This window comes from Pseudopipra pipra, chromosome Z (assembly GCF_036250125.1).
Source record: "Pseudopipra pipra isolate bDixPip1 chromosome Z, bDixPip1.hap1, whole genome shotgun sequence".
Lineage (NCBI taxonomy): Eukaryota > Metazoa > Chordata > Aves > Passeriformes > Pipridae > Pseudopipra > Pseudopipra pipra.
Genome location: NC_087581.1, coordinates 42812204 through 42838488, shown reverse-complemented (window position 1 = coordinate 42838488; position 26285 = coordinate 42812204). Strand labels below are relative to the sequence as shown.

The 26285-nt window shown below is 43.8% G+C and overlaps 1 protein-coding gene across 2 annotated transcripts in view; it reads right to left on the bottom strand.

Moving 5' to 3' along the window:
• Window positions 1–11530, bottom strand: part of PCSK1 (proprotein convertase subtilisin/kexin type 1) — a 28903-nt gene extending 17373 nt beyond the window's left edge. The window contains exons 1-6 of one of the 2 annotated variants that reach the window (XM_064642132.1): window positions 11202–11530; window positions 9662–9766; window positions 6166–6276; window positions 4168–4314; window positions 3634–3710; window positions 1466–1554 (exon numbers count right to left, since the gene is read on the bottom strand). In XM_064642132.1, the coding sequence (XP_064498202.1) occupies window positions 1466–1554; window positions 3634–3710; window positions 4168–4314; window positions 6166–6276; window positions 9662–9766; window positions 11202–11384 (712 nt within the window). In that variant the 5' untranslated portion in view covers window positions 11385–11530. Of the gene's footprint in view, window positions 1–1465; window positions 1555–3633; window positions 3711–4167; window positions 4315–6165; window positions 6277–9661; window positions 9767–10402; window positions 10544–11201 lie in introns of those variants that run through there. The other variant, XM_064642133.1, reaches the window with a different exon arrangement.
• Between the last annotated feature and the right edge of the window lie 14755 nt (window positions 11531–26285).

The following is a 26285-nucleotide window of genomic DNA, read 5'->3' as shown; positions in this document are numbered from 1 at the left end:
AGCTTCTGAAGAAATTAATGTTGTAGAGCTTGTATCATCAAAAAATTCTTCCAGTGTTTAGCCACTCCAAATTTATCTGAATCTTCTGAAGACTTCTCGTATCTTCCACTGCTCTTTGAATATATTTTTGTTACATCCCTATCTTAATCACTCTGGTCACATCTAACAGCTTACAATTTCTTTCAACTTTTCCATTCTTCCTCCTCCCCCACCCAAGTATAAGCTGCTTTCTTGGTAATGTGGATTGCTGGACTGCTTTTCCTCCTGTCATTTTCACCTTCAAGATAAATCACCCCACACAGATCTGCAGTTTGCATTTGCAAATGAGTGCAGAGCATATGCAAATAGCTGTGGAAGAACCTCCTCTGTAGATGCAAGAGCCTTAAAATATGGGCACAGCGGGTGTTCAGACATCTCTGCAGCTTCATCCATTTTGCCCTGCTTTGAAAATTTGACGTCTTTGTCTTATGAGTAAGATATTTTATTTAAACAGATCATGACAGCATAATGCATTATGGCAAAGGCAAACTGCAAGGCTGACAACTATGACAGCTCAGTAGAGTAACTGGGAACCTACAAACATCAGTCTGAAATGGTGGGAATGAGTTATGGGTGTCAATTGCCACTCTCATCCCATTGTTTAAAAGGAAAAAAAAGGAGTAATGGAAAAATTAGGCCTGTACAAATATCTTCCTCTGAGCTACATAACCATTTGCAACTGATACTTTTATCATGACTATTTCATAAACCTCTAATGGATTAAACTTTTAGTCACCATTTAAAAAAGCAACATTGATTGATGGGCAAGCAAGAATCTACGTGTTTTCAGATTTAACTTATGGTGACAATAGAGAAGTAAAGTGTTGAAACAAAAACCCCCAGCAGTTTGAATATCCTGACTGACGTGACCTTTTGAATGCAATTGTGTAGCTGGAAACAATATGCTGCAAGCCAGGATGGGTATAAATTTATATATTCTTACTTTTAGTCTACTCAATCTCTCTCCTCCCCTATGTTTCCTCCTTCCAGAATAACCAGTTGTAAAAAGTGGGTCTCTTATTGCTTAAAAGATACAGCCTTAAGTCTGGGTATAATATAGCTTGTTGCTATTATTATTATTATTATTATTATTTAGTATTATTACTGTTAATATTATTATTACTAGTACTATTGCTATTATCATAATCATCACCACCACCTATATTGTCACTGCTGTTGCTATATATTCTACCTGTATTCCACTCATAATCAAATTCCAGAGTTTGTTCAAGAAATGCTGTCATACAGATGTAACACTGCACTATAGCCGGACAGGATTTGTAGCTTATAACATTCCAAGATTCATGTTTTCCAAGAAAGACCAATCATTCATATTTCAGATTAATGGTATCTGAAAATACTCAGGATCTGTCTTGTTTCATATTTCATATTCATGTTTGACATCCAATTATTTTCATTTTCTTACCTCCAACTCTGGAGTTGTATGCTACTCCGACTCCACATTTTCTGTTGTTGGCTTGCATGGCAATTTCTCCTGCACACCGCGTCCCATGCCTGAATAAATATAGCAAGAATAAACAACATCTCATAACATCTTTGGTGTAATGTACAGAAAGACTCATCATTGACCTTGATTTGGTGGAAGTCCTCTTTTAAATTAATGCAGTGCAGCTGTTGAACAGATTTTGAGTTGTATCTATGTGATACAAAAATACTTGTTTCCCTTAAGCTTCAAGAAACATAATTTTTATCTACTTAATGATCAAAGGAACATCGTTATGAGATGATACTTCACCTAAGTCACACTGAAGTCTGTAGACACATTAGATACCAGTATGTTAGAAGAGTCCAAAAGTAGTATAAAATTATGGGGCTAAGAAACTGTCTGTAGACAGAAATAAGATAAAAGTAATTTTTAATCACACATTTAGATATCCTTTTTTTAATTACTACCTTTATTTAGGAATTCAGAAAATGAGCCTTTAAAGCATATCCATTGCCAATATTTTCTTGTAACCAACTATTTTCTAAGCAATTCTTTTTTTTAGATGATTGTAATTCCACCATACAGAAAACCTTCATATAAGAGTAACTGTAAGATTTGTACTATTATGTAATAGTACAAATTGTTATTCAATGACATGACTGAATGCTTCTGGGCTGAATTCCATTTACTTATTAATAAAGATTAGAGGCAATACAGGTAGATTTAAGAGATACTGTCATTGTAACAAGAGGATAATGGCTTCTTGCTCTTAAATAATGCTGTAACAAAGCAGAAATGCAATTTTTCAAATGTCTTATTCATGGGGTGTTTATCTTTTGACTGATCTTTTTTTCCCCCCCATAAACTGATTTATGTAGTGGATGCTGCAGCATTGTCTGATAGTCAACAGGGAAACAGGGCATCAGTTTCTTACTATCTGTATTGAGTAGTGGCATCCTAATTTGTCAAAGAAATTGACTCCTTTTGTGCACCAGCTTGTAAGGAGGTCTGTTCTGTTCTCTTCTTTGTGGAAAAAATCCATTCCTGAACCACAATGGATAGGCCTTGGTGTGACAGACGCACCAGGAGGCTCCACTGAGTATCAAAGAGTTGGCTCCAGAAAGGGCATGGGCATTAGAGAAAACTCCTCTCTCCTCTGAGATGCACAAGTCCACTACGTGAACTGGTTGGTTGTCTTGTGATCAAGCTTTTTGATACTTTCTCAGTTATTACCTTAAGGACATTTAGGCCAAATCGGGTCTAAATAAAGCTCCCATATGCTTCATAAGAGACCAAAAAACTGTCACAGGAGTGAATGTAACCTCCTCCAGTATTTGCCCATGTGTCACACTCATATGAGGTCACCTGTGGTTGCATGCACTGAAACAGAAGTTCAGTGTTCCAGCTCAGCTCTGTCGATCCAAAAGCTACTGCCAGAACTGAAAATGGGTGTCCTTAGCTGCAAGAGCTGATCTGAAGGGATGGGTTTCTTGGTAGGTTCCTCTAAGACACAGTCTCTTCTAGGGGCTTCATAGGAGACTTTTTTATTTTTTTAAATTCCCAGTCCAAAGCAGAGGACTGAAGTAAAAATCTGCTTAGGGAGGTAATGCTCCAGAAACACACATGGTCACATGCACAGATTGTTCCCTTCAGCTTACAGAAACACATCAATACCTTACACATACAAATCCAAGACATCACAGGGAGATTACAGCTATGAAGCTCTTCATTTGGGAATTTAATTCTAATGTTTATGCCAATGTTACATGAGAAGGCTTGTGCACAGGAACACAGGACGTTTCTTCTGAACATTCAAGAACATTTCTTTACTGTGAGGGTAACCAAGCACTGGCACAGGTTTCCCACAGAGGTTGTGGAGTCTCCCTCCTTGGAAATATTCAAAAGCTATCTGGATGCACTACTGAGCAACTGGCTCTAGGTCTCCCTGCTTGAGCAGGGGGTCAGACCAGATGACCTTCAAAGGTCCCTTCCATGCTCAACCACCATGGGATTCTATTACACAAATTATTCCTCTTATTGCAAAATTGCCACAGGAGACATACACAGATATTTCTGCATTTGTACCTTCTAACACAAATTAATATCATACTGTTTTGTTCTCTTCACGCAATTGGAAAGCTACTCACTTGTTTTCATTTGTTGGGTCATATCTAGGAAAGGGATCATGATCATTGTCATTGAAATCATAACTTGCATTTGGGTCCTACATGTAAAAAAAGAAAAACAGAAAGTCAGAAAACTACAAAGTCCATTTTTAGAATGTGTAACAAAATGTGGTCTAGAGTCTGTATTTAGTTACTTGGTGAGCCTCACACAGGCAGCAATCCAGTGGGGAGAACTTGATGGCCATTAAAAATTCCATAATTTCTTCATGGAGCTTTAATAATTCAACATTAAACCACTGTATACAAATATGTCTCAGAATTAAATTCACTGAAGGAAGAATAAAACAACAAAATACCCACCCCACTACCATTGCTAAGTAACATTCAGCTTCCTGTGACACAGACCAGGTTCCAAACCATACCTAAGACAAATATTCCAGTCTCTGTACTGTAGAACCTGACTTATAGAACAGACATGGAGCTGCAGAAGAGTGTGTGTACATCGAATTTACAACTGGTTAATTTATTCCATAGCATTCTAGTCCTCAGACTTACATAGTTGGCATAGATATCAGTGTGATTCCACTCCAAGCCATCGTCCAGTACTGTGATAACAACTCCTTTGCCTGTAATCCCTTTTTGCCACACAGGAATAACATGAAGATCCAGCTTGGGCAGGGATGGAGTTATTCTTGTATCTTGCTGGGGGACAGAAAAGATTAAAATATGTTACCATTTTATCCATTTGTAATAAACAGGTCCAAAGTTATATTTTAAAGACACTGTAAACTATCTCATCCTCAACTTGTATATTTTGATTGAATGTTTCAAAGATAAAACAAAAATTAGTTTCATCAAATACTTGTAGCACTGAAGGGTTTACCCCACTAATTGAAGATCCCTGAAGGCCACCTCTGAACAAAGAGCATCTTGTATTTACTGGAGGCAGGCAGCAGAAATGTGGGAATGGTAGGGATGCACTGATGGACCTTGGAACACTGAGTTAATAATCAGACCTGCTAATGCTTGTTCTTCTCATTTGATGAGGAGCCAAGACAGTACCCACAGTACAGTGAGCTGGATTTCCTCCAAATGTGTTTTCTCCTCTGACGTTAAAGTTAGCCAGAGCAAAATAATTAATGGATAAAACAATTAAAGTAGTCGTTTGGTTGGGACCAACTGTGTGGAATCACAACTTTCTGTTTACTACCCTCATTACTGTTCCAGTGGTAAAGCAACTGGAACTATGAATCATATATAGCCTTTTCTTCCACAGCAAGTTGGGTTTTTTTTAGGGTAGCTCCTAAATGGGTCATTTTTTTCTCTCTAATACTAAATGTGCAACACATACATCTAATTCAGAAAACTTGCTTACAACCCCTGTAAAAGCACAGATGCAAAAAGAATAATTCTCTTTCTGTTTCTCTGTGCCTAATTACGTTAGTTGATTGCAGGGTTTTTTATGTATTTGTTTACAGAAGAATGTTGCATAAAATACGAGGCTTAGAAAAAGAAATTTTTTATGGGAATGACATTTCTTTCATTTTATGCTATCTTTTCTGGCTGCTGCCATTCAGGAAATTATTTGAGGTTTCATATTTTGTTCTCTCAAATCTATCAAATAAGATTTTCTTCTGGTGACATGTGAAGATACACTGAAGGAGGGAGGGAGGAAGGAAGGAAGGAAGGAAGGAAGGAAGGAAGGAAAGGAGAAAGGAAGGAAGGAAGGAAGCAAGCAATTATAGAAGAAAATTATTATATAAGAAATTACACAAGCAGCCTAGAATTTGGCCTGTTTTCTCTAAGCTGAACTGAAAAAGCAAAAAGTATTTCCAGCCAATCAGGCAACACTTGTGCTTGACCTTTCTTCTTGATTTGTTATACCCACATATAATCACATTGTTATTCTGAGTAAAAGCAATGAAGCCTAGACTGAAGGAAGAGGTAGAAGCACAATGGAAACACGGGCTCTTGAAAGAAACTATATAAAACATAAATGATCAACTGTGTTTCTGAGTTGTCACATGCAGGCAGAAACTACAGAGCTCAGGAAATTTATTTTCCCTGAGGTTTTTGAATATGTGAGCTGTAGAGACCCTCTTACACATGAATCCTAGTCCAAGAGGCTCAAGGCTTCATGCACAGGCATGAATATACTTTTGGTTTAATCTGAACTATGCATTCTGCACTACCAATTTTAATGAAGAAATACATGGCCAGGTCCAGACATGATAATGGATGTCTTACACACCAACAGCAAACATTTTAAAATTATCCTATATGTAGCTTTCCACTGTTAAAATTTCTTGTATCAACCGCCATCCTAACCAGCAGCCTAAATTGTTTTTTAGAATTTTTGTACAAACAACACTCGAAAGAAAATAGAAGGTTGCCTGAAAATATTACGCACAAAGATCTCTCATTTTTACAGCATATGCTAATGAAAGGGACTCTTCATTTACTCCCTTCAGTGTAATCGCTTCGTTACCAGCAAAATAATGCAGCACAACCAAAATCCATCATCCTCAGTTCCACAATGCAACAAATTCTTACCAGATACCACTGCTGATTCCACATAGGATCATTGAAAAGACTTTCCGCAGAGTCTCTCACAGTGGCACGCTTAGTTCGCTTCTTTTCATATTGCTGCTCTGCCCATGACACCTACAATTATTTGTAAAAATATGATAAGTGAACCTCCTTGGTTTAGGACTCTAGAGCATAAGGGTTTTTCTCACATGGAGAAATTTTGATGCCTAAAGCAAAATGAGCAATGGTCGATACGGAGAGAAGGATTGTTTATACTGTGGTACAGCATGATATGGGGAAGAGAGCTTGGTGAGATCATTTCTATGAATCAATTCATAGAAAATCATGAAGTACAAGTTAACAGTAGAACTCCTGTGAGTGACATAATGCAGGTTTTTATGTCAAATAAAACTGTGTGGTATGGCTAGAAGGTCATCTTAAGCACTGGTGGTCATCAAAACAAGGAAAACCATAGCCTGCTTCTTTCCCCTATCTACCTTTTATTCACACTCTATTTCTACAGGGAGTTAAAAGGAAAGAAGAAGGATTATCTCTGGCTTTAGTCTGGCAATCATAATGATGCTATTACTCATAGACCAGCTAGACCTTCAAGTATCCTTCTGAGTGGTGTTTTGAAGTGTGATCAATTAGTAAGATATGAATATTGGACTACCTTCATCACTGGCTTGATTCCACTTAAGGCAACTGAAAGCCAAAATGCTTTCCACATGTTTTTCTAAAGCAGCAATACAATGAATTTCATAGCATTTGTGCACAGAAAGAGTAACCTCTAAGTCACTTGGTGGTATTTTAAAAATGTATCCCACTCAGCTCCCTTGAAAGTATTACTAAGCCCATTCAAATCAAATCCTGACTATGATACCTCTCTCTGTGCTGTGTGCTACTTTTGGAAATGCGAATAAAACATTATTCATAGTTCGTACCTGTACAGTCACTCTGACACAGATAAGGTTGGTACTTTTCATCCCAATTTCTGAACGACCAAGGCAAACTCAGGTTCAGTGGATTGCCAGGATCCTGTGACAAGCCTCACATGCTGAGTGCCTTGGATCTAACCTTTTGCTTTCAACCTCTGAATAGATTTCATTCCTTTTATGTGCTGTGGTTGAACGGCTTTATGATCCTTACATTTATTGCCATACATGAAACAATAATGACTCAGAAATTAAAATGACAAAAAAAGTATTCATTAGATGAGAATACAATTTTGTAGTGAAAGCCTAATGAAAATTCACCACCAGAACACAAATCCTTTAAAATGGTGGCTACACCAGGCATGTTTACTATTCTCTTTGCTATATATTTAGTCCTAAAACCCCTACAAACCTTAGTCAGTTATAGAAGACAAATATACCCATGCAAGTGTATTTTAAACTGCCTTGTTGATATCTAGCACTATACATACTTGTGCATGCGTTAAAGCAATTACATTTGTCTCTCTTCCCTGCCCACAGCAAAGCCTGACCTCTTCATCACCCAACAGTAATTAACAATTGACAACTTCCATGTTTGGGGTTTTTTTTCACTGTGAACAAGTATAGCAAGGAAATGAGCTGAAACTCCCGAGCACCTTATGTCAGACAAACAAGCCAAATGTTTGTCACTCAGCAGCTGGGTGAGGTTCCAATCATCCACCTACAGCAAAAGCTGAAGGCTGTGCCAAATCTCCAGCCCCTGATATATCAATTAGTAAAAACAATCTCGATTCAAATCTACTTGCAAGAAAAGTAGATTTGGAAACTAGTGCAAACACCAGAAGTTTTGGAACTGGATAATTATATCCCTTCAATGTATTCACAGCCTTTATCAGTTTTAGAACAAACACTATAGGAAGCAGATAAATATTCAGATTAGAGCCAAGTTTTACCACAGCTTTCACACTTAACATACCGTAAAATTCATGGAGGCATTATACAAACAAAAAACAGGATTCCTTTTTCTTTCCCTTTTTAAAGGCTGAATTTAAAACCTTTTTAAACAGGCTGTTGCTGAAAAAGAACAGCTCTTTAGAGCAAAGGTCTGCGTGTAACTACACGTTACATGATTGCTTTGTGTTTATACACTTACATAATGCATAATTACATCTCATTCATTCACAGAGTTAATTTGCATACTAGATGGTAAATAAAAGGGAAATTGGAGTAAATTTACCAAATCACCTGCAGCACTTTGAAGCCCTGTTTCTGGATCTAAGTATGCAAGTCTGTAGTAATGTCTGGTGGCAATGTGAGTAACACAACCACTTCCATTCTGCTGCAATTTTAGAATATAATGTATTGAGCACTGTCATTCTTCCCTATGTAAGAGATGTATTCGATGTATTAAGTCCAAAAAAGGGAGAAACTGCAACCAAAACTCTGTTCTTGAACATCGTACTAAGATGACATTGGGCATCTGATCATATGTATGGACATAAATTAGAACACTAGTTTACATTGAAACTGTGGGTTTGAAGTTAGATTTATTTCAACTTTAACAGTTAAATCAATGTTTGCAAGGACATAGATGGGAGTATATGGTTTTAAAAGACAATAGGCAAAACACTCTGTCTCACCACATACAGAATATTTCCTCCTAGTTGACATTTGTATCTAAAACCTCCAGATAGGAAATTACTCATTCTCAAATGATTTGTTCTTATATTGTAAATTGTCAGTGTTTATGATTAGGTTACTTCATGTTTTGGACTGCTCATATTGTCACAATGATTGCTGCAATAATGCTGACCTGTAAATCAAATTTTGTTGTTCTGAAATTTGACAGAAAACAGTTTTTGAGAGAAGCTGACAGCATTCTGGTCTGCTCCTCAAATTTGTCATGAACCTCAGTTTTTCAGTATGCTAACAAACAGAAATGCTTCTCTCTTAAATAGAGGTCAGATAAACTGGGAGTCTTATTCACCAGTGGATCATGCTTGAGATCCCTGGCTCTTCAGTGTGCCTGTTCTCTGACTGCAGTGGGATCCCGGTGTAAGAAAAGAAGGCAAGTCTGGAATGTGTGATGGATCCTTCGAGAAGGGACTTTAGTCTGTCATGGAAGCCAATCAGGCAAAACCTCAGCCCTTTTTCCCTATTTCGTTTTTTTACTTAATATTCAGCCACTTTAAATCAAACCTAATTCTCATAGTAATTGCACAGATGTGGCCTAATTAAACTTAGTGCATGTATGGATTTTTACTTTGAATCAAGCCCTGTGGATCCCCGTTCACATTTTTATCAGCGACACATCAACATCTGAAATTAAGAGTGCTGCACATCTTAGATCTTAATTTGGAAAGTTCTTGTAAAATATATGATAAGGGAGGGTCACATTCTGCCTGTTAATGACAGAATAGTTAAGTATTATTCACCATGAGTACGATTGGCTGAATATATTAGACTGGCAAAACAAGGAAAGCCTGCCTGTGACCTCATTATGAATCCAGCAATAAGGCAACAAAAAAAAAAAAAACAGACAAAAACAGAAAAAAAAAGGAGATTAAAAAAAGATTAACACTCACCCGCTCATCATCAGAAAGTCTCTTAGTGATATGAATGGCACTTCTTCGGGATCGTCTGGGATGGCTTTTATGTCTGAATAGGTAGTGGTTTTTGAGCGATCCAATCTGTAAGACACAGGCATACTTTAACTGCCGAGAGGAATTTCCCCACAGTCAGCAAGTAACAACAATCAGAATCTGACCAAATTCATTCCACTCAAAAGACAAAGGAGCAAGAAACTCTCTTTTAGATATTTTAATCTGAACTAGAAAAGACTCTTCAAGTAAGGAGTGCTCATCACTGTGGTAAGTAACAAGTGCTTATCACAGTGTGCTGTCAGAAGAAACTGGGGGAATATTTTCATTTAGGCTACTCAAGTGCAGTCATGACTATTACAGTACTCGGTAAGGTATCACCTTTAGCAGTGACCTTTACACTCATGGACACACCTTGATAGGGCCACATTTCAAAGGGCAGATTATATGTGTGGTCACACCCCAGTTTTATTTGCTCATCCTGGGGTTCAGCTGGACAGGTGTAAAAAGCTTTGTGAGGCTGCAGATACCTCACTGTGAGGCTGGTCTGTACGGGCACCCACTGCAATGGCATTTTCCCTTGCACAGTAGCCGGTCACTGGGAGAGCTGGGGTGGCTTTAAACACCCGCCTTCCCCACGGACGGGCTGTTGAAAATCGGTGGTGGCAAAAAGCACCGACTACAAAGGTAGAACGAGCAAAGCCACGAAGCTGGGGTCACACTTACGTGTGAGGGTTGAGAGTCTGGAGAACACGACTGTGCCTGGACGTGGGGCTGGGCAGGGGGCGGGAAGGCGCTCGGAGCAGGGCTGACCCCGACCCCGGCCACTCACTGCTCCAGACTGGCGCGGGCGGAGCGGGGTCCCGGCGCGGGTGGACGCGGTGCCAGGCACAGAACCCTCGCCGGGAGGTGAGACAAGGCTGTTCCCTCAAGGCGGTTACTCATCCCTGACAACGCTGACGTCACGGCATCCCAAAAAAGCGCCCGAGGGATGGCTGGAGGAGAAGCCCCGCGATGGCGATGGAGACGCCGGGGCGGGGGCGGCGCGGGGCTGGAGCCGGGACTGCCCGCGCCCTCCTCCTGCCCGGACTGCTCGGGGAGAGCCGGGGAGCCCTGGGACCCTCTGGGACAGCGAGGCGCCCGGTCAGTCTCCTCGGGAGAGAGAGGGGTGCCCTTCCTGACTCTGTCCAGTCTCCTCGGGCAGAGCCAAGTGCTCTGCCTGGACCCCTTTAGAGGGAGCTGGACCCTCCGCCGAGCCTGCCCGGTCCTCTCAAGGAGAGTGGAAGGTCCCTGCACGGCCCCTGACTGGTCCCCTGAGGAAGGGCCGAATCACCCTGCCCCGTCCCCTCTGGAAGCGCCGTCCCCGTCCAGGCGCCAGATGCGGACCCGGACACATACCCGAGCCCGCTGGGGGAGAGGGCGCTCCAAACTCCCCGAAGCCCCGCGGGCGGCAGTTGGGCACAAGTTCGAGGGAGGGGAGAAGGCAAGGAGCCCCGTGGTGGAGCCGCCCCCCGCCCGGCCGTACCTGCCCCACGAGGTCGTAGTCCAGCTCCTCCGCGATGGCTCTGGCCGCGTCGGGGCCGGCAGGGATCTCCGCCGCCCACTCGTTGAGAAAGAGCCTCTCGGCGCTGCCTCCTTGGGGCAGGCTCCAGGCTGCCAAAAGCACGGCCAGGGCCACGCACGGGCCGGCCCAGCGCCGCCCGGCCATGGCCGCGGGGCGCGGGAGGGATGAGGGATGCGGGATGCGGGATGCGGGCGGGCTGCGGCGCCGCGTTGCTACGCGATGGCGGGGAGCGGATCCCTGCCTGCCTGCCTGCCTGCCGGCGCGGCTGCCCGAGGCTCCCAGACCCTCCGGAGCCGGAATGGAAATGAGTGTTTACACGTCAAAACGACGACAGCCATCCTGACGTCAAGTGTACCTGGCCCCCAAGCCGGGGGGGTGAATTCCCGGGGGGGCGCGGAAACCAGCGGGAGGGGGCGGGAGGGGCGGGGGCGAAGCCTGGCGAGTCCCGGGGGACGGGGGCGGAGGGTGATGGAGGGGGCGGTGGCGGCTCGGCGGGACGGGCGTCTGGTCCCCGCGGGGAGGGGGACGGCTTCCCGAACGCAGGGGCTGGGGCTCGGTGCCGATGGAGGATCGTTTCCATTACTGGAATGGAAAGGTAATGGGTAGGACCGACCCCCAGCCGAAGGTGAGGCAGAAGCGCGGACCCTGCCCGCCCCTCGCACCCATACCGTCGCGGGTTCTCCCCCCAGCCCCGCGTCGCCTCTCGCCTGGGTGCGAAGGCAAGGCAGGGGGAAATACAACATTTTGTATTCAGTAAAGCTCATAACCCGGGATCCACCGGGCGGCACAGCCTGATTAACACACCTGACACCTCTGGCACACCACAGATACGCTGCTTTAATGGGCCCCCCTGCCCACCCTGATGATGTAGCAAATACAGTTATCCTTACTCTTTTTGTACAATTACTCATTTAAAAATAATTTCAAACTATATATATATATAAATCACATCACATTGCATTTTTTTCAGCAAATACCTCAGTTTCTCAAACACTTATTTCCATTTGCATGTGCATTTCCCCAGCTCCTTCAGTTTTATTTAACCTTCCATCTACCGTTCCATTGTTTATCTCTGCAGGTTAGAAAATGCCTCTAAAAGTTTTCTAATGTTTTCTAAATGCTCTTTCCTTTGCCTCTGAAAATGAACTTTTTAGTAGCTTCAGCTAATAGTTCACTATATTTCATTGCTTGACTCTTCCAACTTTTAAACTGTAAATTTTAATAAGCTGCTTTTAGATCTGTGCTTCAATACTGTTTTCCTCCTGTTTATTACAGAGTGACAGATATGCCTGCCCTACTCCCCACTGGCTTCTAAGAATGGGAAGATAACTAAAAACATAAATATGAGACAATGAGGAGAGGAAAACATTGTGCAAGACCAGTGCTTCAGTGTCTGACATCTCAGCCTCAGACATCACTGTGCCAGGGTTCTGAGAATCTCCAGGGCCCTTAGGGATGTGTTCCCTGAAGGACTGGGGGATTGTAACAACTGCTGCTGCTGAGAAGGAGCCTAAAACAATAGGAATCTGAATGGATCTAGAAGGGAAAAAAGGATGAGTGTGTAGTAAGTATACCACAAACCCAAGAGAATATCAATAAATATTGATATAGAATAGAACACTGATAAAATGGCACTACACAGCATCCCGGTGTTCACCCAAACTCAGTTTCTGCAGCATGGTAAAACAACAGGTCAAGGTTTGTCAAAACCAAGCCAGCAACCAGGGCATGTGGTTTCTCTTCATTTTAATTTATTTTATTCTCTGCATGATTTTCTCAGTGTTCACAGCCAAAAATGCATTTTCTTCACTTTCCTGCCTTAAAGATCCCTCTGTTTCATTCTCACCACTGTTTCTGAGGCTTTCTTTAAATGTGGTCATGTCACCAAGCAATTTCTGATTCCATGGAGTTTTTTCCTGTGAAGTTATAGCACTGCTGTTCTACTCAAAACACAAAGGAATTTTTATCTCTCATTTCTAATCACTGAGACTACAATTTGGCTTGACTTTTACATCTGGTATTAAGGAACAGTGCAGAAACATTATCTCTGTACAGAAATGAAATGAGGGTCATGTGTATGTATAATGACAATATATATCCTCAAGTCTTTAAACAGGGGTTAGAACATCTGCATCCCTAATAGTGTTTTGAAAATCTAGGTACTCTTTTCTAAATTATTAATTCATTCACATGTGTTTGTTCATTGGGATATCCTTCTGTCCAGGAAGCTGGACTGGGTACAGCGTTCTGAGCTGTGCTACAGAATGAGCTTTGTGCTACATGGACTTGGTCATCCCATCCATTCAGGAAAGATGCTGCCCAACCCACTACATTCCCATCTAATAATAGCACAATAAATAATAGCACAAAAAAAAATAGCTCAGCAGCATCAGGTGGAGTCAAAGATAATTGTTTCACACTTCATAAAAAATTTAGGTTTGTTGTTTATCAGTGAAAGATTTATTTAGCCCCCTAATGCACCCAGTGGTATTCTGCCTGAGCGTAAAATCAGAAGCATACACGAGACCAACTATAAAAATATTATTTCTCCTTTATAACTTCAGTTTAACATGATATCAAGAGAGTTCCACATTCTGATAAGGACCTCTTTGTATCTGTCGCAGAACTGCTGGTAAAGCAGCTCTTTAGTTTTTTTCAGTATATCTCAGTGGGAATCATTGCATTTCCCAAGCTGACATGTCTCCTTGTAGACCAAGTGCAAAATGCTCCCTTGCACATAGGTAAGATATCCATCAATACAGAGTATAATACTGAAGATGAAATCCTAAGTCACAAGGGCTAGGAGTTTAACCAAGTGGATTTTTCTTCCTTGTTGTCAAAAGGCGTGTGAAGGTTTCAGGCTGTAGGTGTGGTTTTGTACCTGCATTTCTAATCCTTCAAAGACTTGTCCATGAAAAAGGGAGACAGGCTGGTTTTGAAAAGCCAAGCACTTACACATAACACCCCATTTCCTTCCTCATTAGTAGAGATAACACATTTGAAACTAATGATCCTTATTTAAGGCTCAAGTCCATAATCTTGAGCCCAGTTCTGCTTGACTCCTGTGGCATCTCTCCAGATGCCTGTTCCTGACTGCTGAGGCTGATGCTGGTGTGAGGATCACTCCTGCACCTTGTACCATGTGGCTTCACCACTTCCACTCTGACCACAAATCTGTCCCATCAGCCAGAACTGTGCAGGGGGCAAAATCTGCAGGGGAAGGATGGGGAGTTCAGAAGCTTCATCACCTCTGAATGGTAGCCAGAACCCTGAGAAATGTGTTGATTACAGAGTGAGAAGCATAGGCACAAAACCCTGAAACTCATGAAGCGAGAAAGCTGTCACTGAAATGAAAGCACCACAGGAAGTTATAAAGTGAGAATATTAGCATTCTTCTTTATAAGTGTTGTAGAAGAGAAACCATTGTCTTTCTTGCTGAGGCAAATAAGGAAAGAGCAGAGATAAACAGGAATAGGGCATAAGGAAAACCAAAAAACACTACTTTTACCAGCAGAAGATTCAGAAGTTTTCAGAGGAATGCCATCATTTTATCCTCTTATTATGTTGCAAGTATACTTTTGATGAAAAAAGAGAGTGATGCAGAGACAGAGACATACTTGAGGGAACAGATCAATGCACAGGGATCAACCATCAACCCAGTCCTCCACTAAGTGTTTTGGCTACCGTGTATCACCAGCCTCCACCACTTGAGGGTGGCTCTCAGGCTGCTCTGACACTTCCTTTTCTTTCTCCAAGTGCATTGACCTAGGAAGACAAGACGTTGCTGAAAATCTGGTGAATAAAGTGACCACTGATATTTCTTCCTGCATATCATTACAAAACCTTCCTGTTATTGACACTACAAGACCAGTAGATCTTACACAGCTGTCAGCAGCTAAATGCTTTTGCAAGACAAAACTTCAGGCCACAAAGTATAAAACCAACCAGCTACATAGGTGTCAGAATTATTTTATTGATTCTATCTAGAAGGTCCAATTTGAGAATGTTCATCATTCAAGTGGGAATTTGTTTTAAATGTAGCTTTAATTTGCTAAGTCAGGGCACCATGTTTTAAAATGAGAGTAGCTGGAAAAGCAGTTCAATGCCTAAAGTGGATGTGGTCATTGCTGTAGTTTAATTACTTAAATACTAGAAAAGGCTGTGCTGTTTTTATTTAATCTGGCTATGGACCAAAGAACACTTTTGAAACCCACTCTTTTTCAGTAACATTATTTCTTTTTCTGCAGGAGCCAACACTACAAAGTGACCAAAAAACAGTATAAAAGAAGCCATATGTGTAGGTAATCACAGAGAATAGGGGAAACACCTGTTTTTCCATCAATTACTGCCTGCAAACTTGTGGGGCATATTTACTTTGGGGGCATTACATTTGCTTGGGTAATGGCGCATGACACATCTTTACAACAGATGAACGCTGAGAACAGCTGATCATGTCTGTACAAATGAAAGGCAAACAAGCCCTCTAGCCACACGTGAAGTTAAACAGAGGCCTAATGACACCAGGCAAGGTTGGCTGCAGGCTCCAAAGCCAGCAGGATGCAGTCGGTGAACAACGATCTATTTCTAGGAACCTGGCTTGTTCTGGGTTACCCTTCAGCTACTCTACTGCTATTTGTAGAGCTCTTTCTCTTCCAATCAAATCGCAGCAACTTTTGCTGAAATGGTCAATTGTGAAAAATTCCTTATGTCCACTTGCAAGAACCACTTCAAAGCTTGCTTTGCTTGTAAAGAACAGTTGATTTATTTAGTAGGAGGCACTTGGTGAACAACGTATCTCCTATCTTGTAGCTGCAAGAGACCTTGCTGGGCTCACCATACCTTGCTCAAGTCTGGGAAGGGTTGTGCAGGTGAGTGAGGCTCTTCCTCAGGAACTCATTCTTCCTTCCTAGGTGGCTCTGGCAGAGATGTCCTGTTCCGGTCAGCAGGGTAGGCACATCAGGTGTGTGTTTATAGTCTCAGTCGGTTTAGCCAAGTGTCAACTCCATTCTTCATGAGTCATCTATTGGGAACTCTTAAAAATTACAACATTTCTTCTCAGAGGGGCAAACAGTGGGGGATACATCTTCCTATATCTTTCTTCTTTCCCTTCTTCCTTCTATCCTTCCATCCTGGAATATCATTAATAATCCTTAAGAACTCCTATAACCAAAACAATTCTATGCTTCTATGGTTCTACTCTTCTACTCCTCTATTCTCCTACTCCGCTATGGTCCTATGGTTCTGTTCTTCGCCGCCGCTATCACATCTATTCTTCTACGGTTCTATGGTCCTATGGTTCTACTCTTCTGTGCCTCTATGCTTCTACTCTTCTATTCCCCTACACTTCTATTCTCCTCCACTTCTATCTTTCTATACTTCTATCCTTCTACACTTCTACACTTCACGGTTCAGCTGGGCCAGCAGAGATTGCCCAAGCTCTGGTCCTGCTGAGCTCCTTGTGAACCATGTCATCAGTCTCTGATGCTGCTCTCCAGCCATGCTGTGCTGCTGGCAGTGCTGGCTGCTGCCTACTCGAGGCTCAGGGAGGCACCTGAGCTGCCCTGCTGCACTGCAAACACCATCTCCGTGGTGATCTGCATCCCAGAGATGCCTGTCAGCTGGAACTTGCAGGACTGGCAGGAGGGCAGCACCGTGAGCTGACAGTACTGCGACTGAGGCAAAAGCAGTCAGGCTGATGTCACCAACATTTGGACCCAGCAGGCGACTTTCTCCACATCCAGGTAGTCACCTGTGCACAGGGTGTCCAGGAGGTTCAAGCTGCGATCCTTGCCAGTGGCGTGGAGAAAACAGGACATCTGCCTCAGCAGCTGCTCCCTCAAGCACATGCAGTCCAGCACCACATGAATGCAGGAGCGACTTGCTGGCAGCTGCTCTGTGGGGCCCAGGCTGAACAAGTGCCTGCGGGGTGGCCGCAGGATCACGAGCAGGTGGTAGCTGATGCTGTTCTCATGGATGCTCCAGGTTTCAGAGGGGCTGTCTGTCCTAGTGGCTGGCTGCAGCTCTGGCATGAAGTTCCTCTTGGAAAGCACTCAGCAGTCATCCAGGAGGTCACCCACCAGCTCCTTCAGGAGCTTGCACTTGCTGGGCAGGTTTTGCTGTAGAACCACAGAACAGTTGGGGTTGGAAGGGGACCTTTAAAAGCCATCTACTCTGACCCCATTCTCCCACAATGAGCAGGGACATTCTCAACTAGATCAGGTTGCTCACAGCCCCATCCAGCCTTACCTTGACTGTGTCCACTGGTGATGGGGTTGGCACAGCCAAGGAGCTAACGCTGGCAGAGACACACTTCCTTCTCTTGGCCAGCCAGTTGTGTTTCTTCTGCTGCTTGTTGCCTTTCTTCTGGATGCTGGATCTCTCCTGCTCCCTGCAGCTGGCAGAGGCACGCTTCCTTCTCCTGGCCAGCCAGCAGCCACAAGTAAGCAGAACCAGGGTTGCTGCTGCAGGGCTCCAAAACAGCCAATCCTGCTGCAAGGCAGAAAGGAGCAGGGCTTCCACTGTGTCCCTGCTCCCCTCAGTCGCCTCCAGCATCTGAGCCATCTCATTTCTCAGGAATTCCTCACACTCCAGCATCCGTTTCTCTGTGTCCATGTCATGGTGAAATATCGCAGGCCTGATGGCCAGCAGAGCCAGGACAAACACAAGTGTCGAAGACATGGCCTGGTGGGATGAAAGGGGGCTCAGCAGGTCTGAGTGAACAGGGGCTTGGAGGCATCTGACATGTCCCCAAAGCCTCTCTGGGCACCTGGCACCACTTAGGAGACCCCTAAGCTCCTCCTCCCCAAGCCCAAGGGCATTACAGTGCCCTGCCCTCAGAGCTTTGGGTCTGGCTCTGGCTTAGAAACCTCCTGGGCACCTGTCCCGGTCCCATCCAGCCCAGCATTCTCCCTGCAAGTGCACTCACTGGTCACCAGAATCCGACTGGCCTGGGGCTGGGGCTGCCTCGGGATGTGACCCATTCTCTCTGATGTCACAGCCCCCAGAGCCACATCCCCCAGCTGCCAAGCCCCAGACTTTCCTTAGTACTCACTAGAAAGTGTCTCCAGTGCAGTTTATAAACCTGTGTAAACTTGTGGCCATTTCCTCTTTAGTGGCAAAGTTGTGTTTCTTACAAGTAAAAAATACAAAATTTTATTTCTTACAATACACTTCTGGAATTGGATTTTTTTTTTTTTTTGCTTTTTGTCTCTCACCCAAGGCAGAGCAGTCACTGCATGTGAACCTGTGTCCCTGGTTCCAATGGTAGGTGTGCAGGTACTTGGACATTTGTGCATTGTTCAGATGGCATCAGTGACTTCCCTTTGATGATTTGGCTGCTGCCTGGGCACTGTTCCCTAACGACCAAATGCAACCAAAAGGGAGCATTCCCCCAGAATGCTCAGAAACCCTGTTGAGAAGGTGTAGAGCAACTGCTTATCATTCTGTTGGCATTGTCTGTGCCACATGGACCTGTCTGGCAAATAAACAAACAAACAAACAAAATCTCAAACCGATACAAAACCAAAGCATTTTTATCCATTGAAAGTGTTCAGAGATGATTTAATTTGCAGAAGACACACCATTTGTTATGATACACAGAAAGTTTTGTTATAACCCGAATGACATTTACGTGGGCAAGGAGATTTGCTGCTGACAGAGTTCACTGTTACAACTCCTTGACAAGGGAGAGAAAGTCAGAGATCTGAGTCAGCTCAGGCCTGAGATGACCTCAGTCTCCCAGGCCACTCTCACAGCCTACTCCCTCTGCCACAGTGAGCAGAGGGACACAGGAACCATGGACACGGCCTGGCTGGTGACAGACATAGGGGCAGGAATGTGGGCTTTCCTTTGCTGAACATAAATCCAGCTAGGATTATTATTTAGATACCTTTGCATCCCAATTTCTAGGATTTCCTTCAAAATCTTCTTTAAGCTTTGTTAAGGGCAGGAGATAAAACAAGGTCGATATCACACACAGAATCAGACAGAATATGCTGAGTTAGAAGGGACCCACAAGGATCATCGAGTCCAACTTTTAGCCCTGCACAGGACCATCCCCAAGAGTAACACCATGTGCTATATGTTAAGTTCCATCTCTCTCTGTAGTTGCGTTGACATCATTTTGGGTAAAACTTTGCTCTAGATTTGATTTCCCCTCCAAAATCACAGAATCATGGAATTGTAGTAGCACGGAAGCATCAAGTAATAGAATCTTAGAGTATAGAATCACTAGATGGTTTGGGTTGGAAGGGACTTTAAAGATCATTCAGTTCCCCTCTGCCTGCCACTGGCAGCTACACCTTCTACTAGAGCAGGTTGGTCAAAGCCCTGTCCAACCTGACCTTCAGTGTTTTTCAGAGGGGAATTATCCATAGCTTCTCTGGACAACCAGTGGCAGTCCCTCACCAGCCTCACAATGAAGAATTTCTTTAAATGTGTATGTCTCTTAAAGCACGTGTTCATCTAAAACAGGGAAAATCTGTGGCGTGTCACTTGGACGACAATCCTGCCTGTTTTTTATCTTGTGTGGCCCCAGGGACTGCCCACATGTGTGGGTCTGGGGCCTAAGGGAAGGACAGAAACCCCCATCCACATCTTCTGGGAATACAGCAGCAAGGGTGCTGGCAGGTTTTCGGGATTGTGTGGCCCTGCTGCTCGTACCACAACACATCCACCAGTGTTACCCCAATATCATCCACAGGATTTGCTGCTGCATCCAGCAAAGGATCAGGGTAGTGCCGGGGTTAAGGTCTCTGCTCAAGGCCATTGAGTCATTGTGAATTCAGTTTTGTCTGTTGCACTCCTGTAACATAAAGAAGTGCTTGATCCTGGCCCTTTTTTTTTTCTCTTTAACGACCCATTGTGCTCTGTCAGGGCAATGATGGTTCTGTCCTCTTTTTCTCTTCCCTTTGTTCTGAGCTAGATGAGAATCAAGGATGCTTACTTGCTGTATTAATAAGGGGGCTGGAAAACAAGGCACAAGTAGGAAGGATGAAAAAGAAAATTGCATGTGAGAAAGCAGATGCCCTGAAGGCAAGTTTTTTCATGTCAGAACACTTGTTGGCTGCTTGTTTTGAGTGTTTCAATTTAAACAATATATGAAAGGCAGTGGCCTGAATCCTCCCAGTCTGAGCCTTGGGGAGATCAAGGGAGGTGCCACAGCTCCTGCTGCACTCTGCTACTAAGCATATCTCAAGATGCTCTTGTTTGAATTTATTCTTAGAGATGGAAACCTCTGCTTTTCTATGATACTCACAATTGCTGCAGTGGGAAGGCTGTCAGAAGAAATTCAGTTTCTATGGTCTCTTTTTCTACGATCTTATCATCTACAGCTCTGAGCTCTGATCAACATTTCCAGCAAAACCTTATTCTCCAGATTGTCTTGATGGTTTTTAAGCACTGATGCTGCTCATGAAATTTCAGAAAAATAAGATAATTAGTACTGCTTGTAAGTAACTTTTACAGAAATGTCAGCTGCTTTGCATTCAGCATATGCTCAAGCAGTGTTCTTCAAGTGCTTGAAATTTCATCTCCAGATTCCTGTGGATGAACAGGTCACATGCAAGCTGTGTCATGACTGAAGTGGCACTAGAAAATTACAGATATCAGAAACCTGCAGTCTGTGTTAAATATGGAAGACTAAAATTACCACTGAAGAAAATAAAGTGAAGTGGGATTTCTGGGAAGAGCTTTGTGCTAGTGGAGGATACTCATGTCACTGATTTCAGGAATTGTGTTTATCAGAAATTTTGGTAATAGTTCTGATATCAGTTGCCATCTGCCATTACAAAGTAGTTAGAAGTTTTTCTCCTCCCATTCCTAGGGGTAAACAGCACCTCTGAGCCGTTTTGTTTTTGCAAGCTGGTTGACTTCTTTTTGAGAGGAAAGGTATGAGTGAAGGAATTAGGGCAGTGTTGGCCAACCATCCATAGGACATGGGGTCACTGCCAACATCTCCACTGCCCTATTGGGACCACTGGCCTGGGAGTGCAGCTGCCTGGCAGACCATCATCTTCCACTGCTGGATTCATAAATGCTGTCTCATTCTTCTCAAATGTTGCAGTGGCCCTGTGCTCCTCCACGTACATTTGAAAATTATAGAAGTAATCAAAAATAATGACCCCAACATGAAAGGAAAAGAAAAATCACTAAGCTAAGCAAGGTGCCAGATTAATAATAATAATTTATATTTTCAATGAGCCAAGATTCCTTTGAAATCAGTTGCATGCTTCAAGAGAGAGACATCTGGCTGTATAGTTGCTGTCTAATTGATGCAGCTAGCCCATTTCAGGCAGGTTACCTTTCTGCTGCTTGTTCCCCCCTGAGAGAAGCAACAGCTTGTTCTTGCTGCGAAGCATTTCTCTTGATCGCTGTAGTGCTTCTCATGCTAATTGCAGCTATCTCATTTCAAATGTGTTCTTGTCTCACCAATTAGAAATCAGCCCAGGGTTAGATTCCTGTCCTCTTTGCTCCCCGGTAGGGAGCTAGTGGCTTGCAATCACAGCTTGAGCCTTATTCCCTATCTCCTGAGCTGACAGGCTGGTTCAGAGGGACTGATGAAGGTGGGAGATATTCTTTGTGCGAGGTCCCTATCAGCAAACCCAAGACACAGCCCGTAGATACCCACCTGCCAGTGCTACAGCTGACAGGCTGTGCCTTAATAGCTGCTCAGTGTTACAGAGCTCTCCAGCTCTCTAATTAAAAAAGGGGGGAAAAAAAAGAAAGAAAAAAAAAAGAAACTAAGCGAAGCTTTCTGCATACTAAACACCCTCCAGTTCTCTCAGTGCAGATGCAGACATGTTTCTAGCTGTTCCTCAGGGACAGGGAGCAGAAGTCTTGCCAGACATGGCCATGGGGGCAGATCTTTCCTAAAGTCACTGGGAGGTCACGCCTTGGGCACCTGCAAGTGGATGTGTTTGCCCGTGGGCTTCATCCCACAGAGCTGCTGGTACCCACAGCAAGAGGCCTCTCTGAGCAGACATGCTGGGCTGCATCCTCGGGGGGCTCAGCCACTATATGAATCCAAGGGGAATGATCCCAGAATGAAATTAGAGAGAGAGTAAGCCAACATAAAGATCAAGGTTCCCATATAAACTATGTTGGCTTGATTCTTGTACTCATTCCTCACTTCCCACTCATTCTGTGAATTTGCTCCTGATTAACAGTGGTGTAAAGGAAAGGAGCCCTGGGCACTCCCACGTTGATGACAATGCCACTGATGGTTCACAGAATTGGACATGAGTGACAGAGACTGGGCACAGCCTCCCACGGTCTGAAAAAACCTCGAATACCCTGCCTCCAAGGGCTGGTAGGACAGAGCACACTTTAGGAAAGGGATTACACATCCATTTCAGTTCAGAGCTACATTTTTATTTCCTCCCATATTTCCCCCTGGAGTCTGACTTGACAGGCCAGTTGTCTCATTGCAAGTCTGGAGCATTTCTTTTTCTAAAAAAAAAACCCAGAACAATTTATTTGAATACATACATGCAAGTGCAAGATTTACATACAACCCCCACTGCCAAGGAAAATTTAAAAAAAACCCCAACATTTAAAATGAGTCCTTTTCATTGGTGAGAGAACTGTGCTTAGTATTCAGGACACTACATCTGAATACATTGAGTAAATTATATGTGCCAAACTATTCAGGCATCACCTGACTACAAGATTTACTCACACAAGCAGCCACAGAAACTACATAATAAGGAACCTTTAGCGTCCTTCCAGAATACAGATATCCTAGCTGGGGAGCCAGCCTGACAAGACAGCTAGCGCTCCAAGAGAGGAGGGATCCACTTCTTCTTTAGTTACTCAATGGGACTCCAAAATCTGGCATCCAAGGCAAATCTGGTGTTTCCTGCCTATATGAAGCAGGCAACACATCTCTTTTCCTTTGTCATTTCATTTTTTCCTTTATCCCACCCTTTTTTTTCCTGCTAAAACAGGCTGCAGATGATTAAGCTGGATCTGTCAGGAGGTCTGAGTGTGTGTACCTTTCCCACAGAGCTGGTATAGGGAAGCTGGACCAGTTGGATGCATGTACAAACCCCCATGGGGGCGCTTCAGTTCCACACTCATGAAAATAAAATACACCATGCAGTGGCTACCAAAGGGACAGAAGAAAAAACAGTGTTTTCAAGCAGCTTTCACAAAAAATATCCAGCAAAACCCTACCTGAAAGGTTTTGGTTGCATTTCTGATTAGAGCTGATAATCTTCTCTGAAGTCTTTTTCTAGCTCCCAGGTGTGTTGGAGCACTGACAGATTTGCCATCTCTGGTAGGTGTCCAACACAAGTCACCCCAAACAGAGACTGAGGCTTGCTTTGAAGTTTCAAGTCTCTTTAAACTGAAATCAAACTGAATGAGGGACTGGATCTCTTTCTTGATGATGGTCTGAAGCAACCACTACACACACGTTGCCTACCAGAGGCGATGTGGAAGGGGTGGGGGTACCAGAAATTCCACAGGGATGGCAGCTGTTTTCATAACCTCTGTTGCACATACTCTATTAAACCACATTTTCCCTTCTGTAATGTTGCACCCGCATGTAGCTTTAAAGAAGGCTGAAAACCTGGACACGAAGACAAATTGAGCTAGAAGCAGCCAAGTCCCTGCCCGTGTCTGCCACTTGAGCTTGTTGCCTCCTGACACTTCTCCAGCTGGTCCCAGGGTGCTTAAGAGAAGCCCACCATCAGCAGCCAGTTGGGAGATGGATGCCAAGGAGATCAAAAGACCAAGTAGACAGGGTATCCAGCGTGTTCTGATTCAGAGAGAAGGTCCAGACACAGACAGCTGGTCATGACCAAAGGTGGGTGAAGCACGACATCTTAGCTATAAAAAGCAGCAAAATGGAGACGACTCAAAAGGAAAGCACTGGGTGATGAGTCCTTTGTGTGGTGTGGCCCACAGTGCCCAGGAACCGTCATCTGACCCGTATGAAATGTGTACAAGGGACAATGATAAAGAACAGGTGAAGGCAGCTTGGAAACAGAGATAAATAACCCTGGAGTGGGGAGAGCATAGCAGTGTTTGTGCTGCAGGTGATGGCAAGTCTGGTGATGGCTAAGAGAGCTGGGGGTGTTGTCTGGAGAAGAGAAGGTTCCAGGGAGACCTTAGAACCCCTTCCAGTACCTAAAGGGGTTCCATGAGAGATGGAGAGGGACTTGGGAAAAGGGCATGGAGTGAAAGGACCAGAAGGAATGGCTTCAAACTGACAGGGGGTAGGGTTAGATGGGATATTGGGAGGAAATTTTTTAATCTAAGGATGGTGAGTCCCTGGCACAAGTTGCCCGGAGAAGCTGTGGCTGCCCCATCCCTGGAAGTGTTCAAGGTCAGGCTGGATGAGGCTTTGAGCAACCTCGTCTAGTGAAAGTTGTCCCTGCCCATGGTGCGGGTTTGGAACTAGATAGTCTTTAAGGTCCCTTCCAATCCAAAACATGCTGTGATTCCATGACTCTATAAGTTTGCATCTTTTTTTTGCCTCAGGCAACAGAAGCTACAGAGTATTAGGTCTGGTCCCAGATGATGGGTGAGGAGAGTAAGAACCTTATTTATGTATAAACACTCTGCCTAAGCTGTGTATGACAATTTTTGTATTTACTGAAGCATGATTTTGCCACCCTTCAGGGAAGAAAAGACTAAAGCTGAGATCATTAATCCTTAATACTAAATAGATGCAGCTTGTTAGTTTGCATTTCACCATGTAATTATCACTGCCATGAAACATTCTCAGAAACGCTGGGCTGCAATTCTCTTGCACATCCAACCTGAAAAGCCTGCAGGAGAAGATGTCTAGAGGGGACAGAGGCCAATGACGTGATTCTGGGAGTGATGCTTCATCATTTGTGGGGTGAAAGCTCAGCCACAGACATTTTCTTCAGAAGCCTCCTTCATGTCTGTGTCAGTGAGGAAATGCTATCAGCAGCTTTGAAATTAATTGCAGATTGGGGCAATTAATCTGAATTTAAACATAACGTGTTCAAGGGTTTCATAAGCAATTAATGATCCTAAATCTAATCTTCCCAAATGAAGTCCTAGTCAATCCCTGTGGGATCCCCAGCTATAACCTCCCATTCCTCGGTCCATGACTGTAGCACCTGGTTTGATTCTGTTGATTTTCTTGTACAGACTCATTTGCTCATGGATTCATCACACCCACCCTGGGAAGCGTATGACAACAGGATACACAGGCTACCCTCTCCCCCCTCCTTCATCCTCTTAATTGCTCTGTTCAAAGCAGTCATTCAATTCAGAACTAAAATGCTTTGTGCAGGTTTGTATTAAAATCTGTGTCTTGAAAGACGGTGACAGTTTCACCCCTCAGGATGGATCCCCCACTGAACAGACACAAACCAGGCAACTTGCACTGTCTGTTCATGGAAGCGTGAAGATGGGTTCACACTTGCTAGGAAGTGACAGTCTCTTGACTGGAAGGGGGAACAGCCCCTGTGCCATCAACTGGTAACCAACCAAAACTGTCTTCAGCCACAAAGGTTTTGCTAAACTACTCTGCAGGGGATCAGTGAACATGTTCGGAAAAATAAGCCTCTGCTTGTCCCTAGCCAGGAGTGATGAAGAGAGCTGTGCTGGCCGCAGCAGGACCACAGGATGGATGTGGCAGCAGTCACCAGTGGGTGCAAGGGTGGCAGGGTGTCTGGGTGAAGTTTTGAGATGTGACAGGGGTACAGACACGAAAAGCCTGGCATGACTAGTCAGGCCGTGGGTGACTGAGCCCCAGTGCTGGTGACTGTGAAGCTGCTGGCTTTGCTGTGCACCTGCTCCTCTCAGTCTTCTGCAGCAGACAGATCATCTCCTGATGCAGATACTCTGGACATTGCCTTGCCTCATCCAGGCAGTGTGTTAACAGACCCAATCCAGAGTAGTTTTCATTGCTCATATTCTTTAGAAGTTAGTTTTCAAGCATTGAAACACCTTACTTAACATGTTCTCAATTTTTCCACTTGGACAAAGTTATCTTTGCCCTCCAAAGGAAGGAGTAGGTGGCTATTTACTGACAAACAACAATCTACCATTGCTCAAAACTTT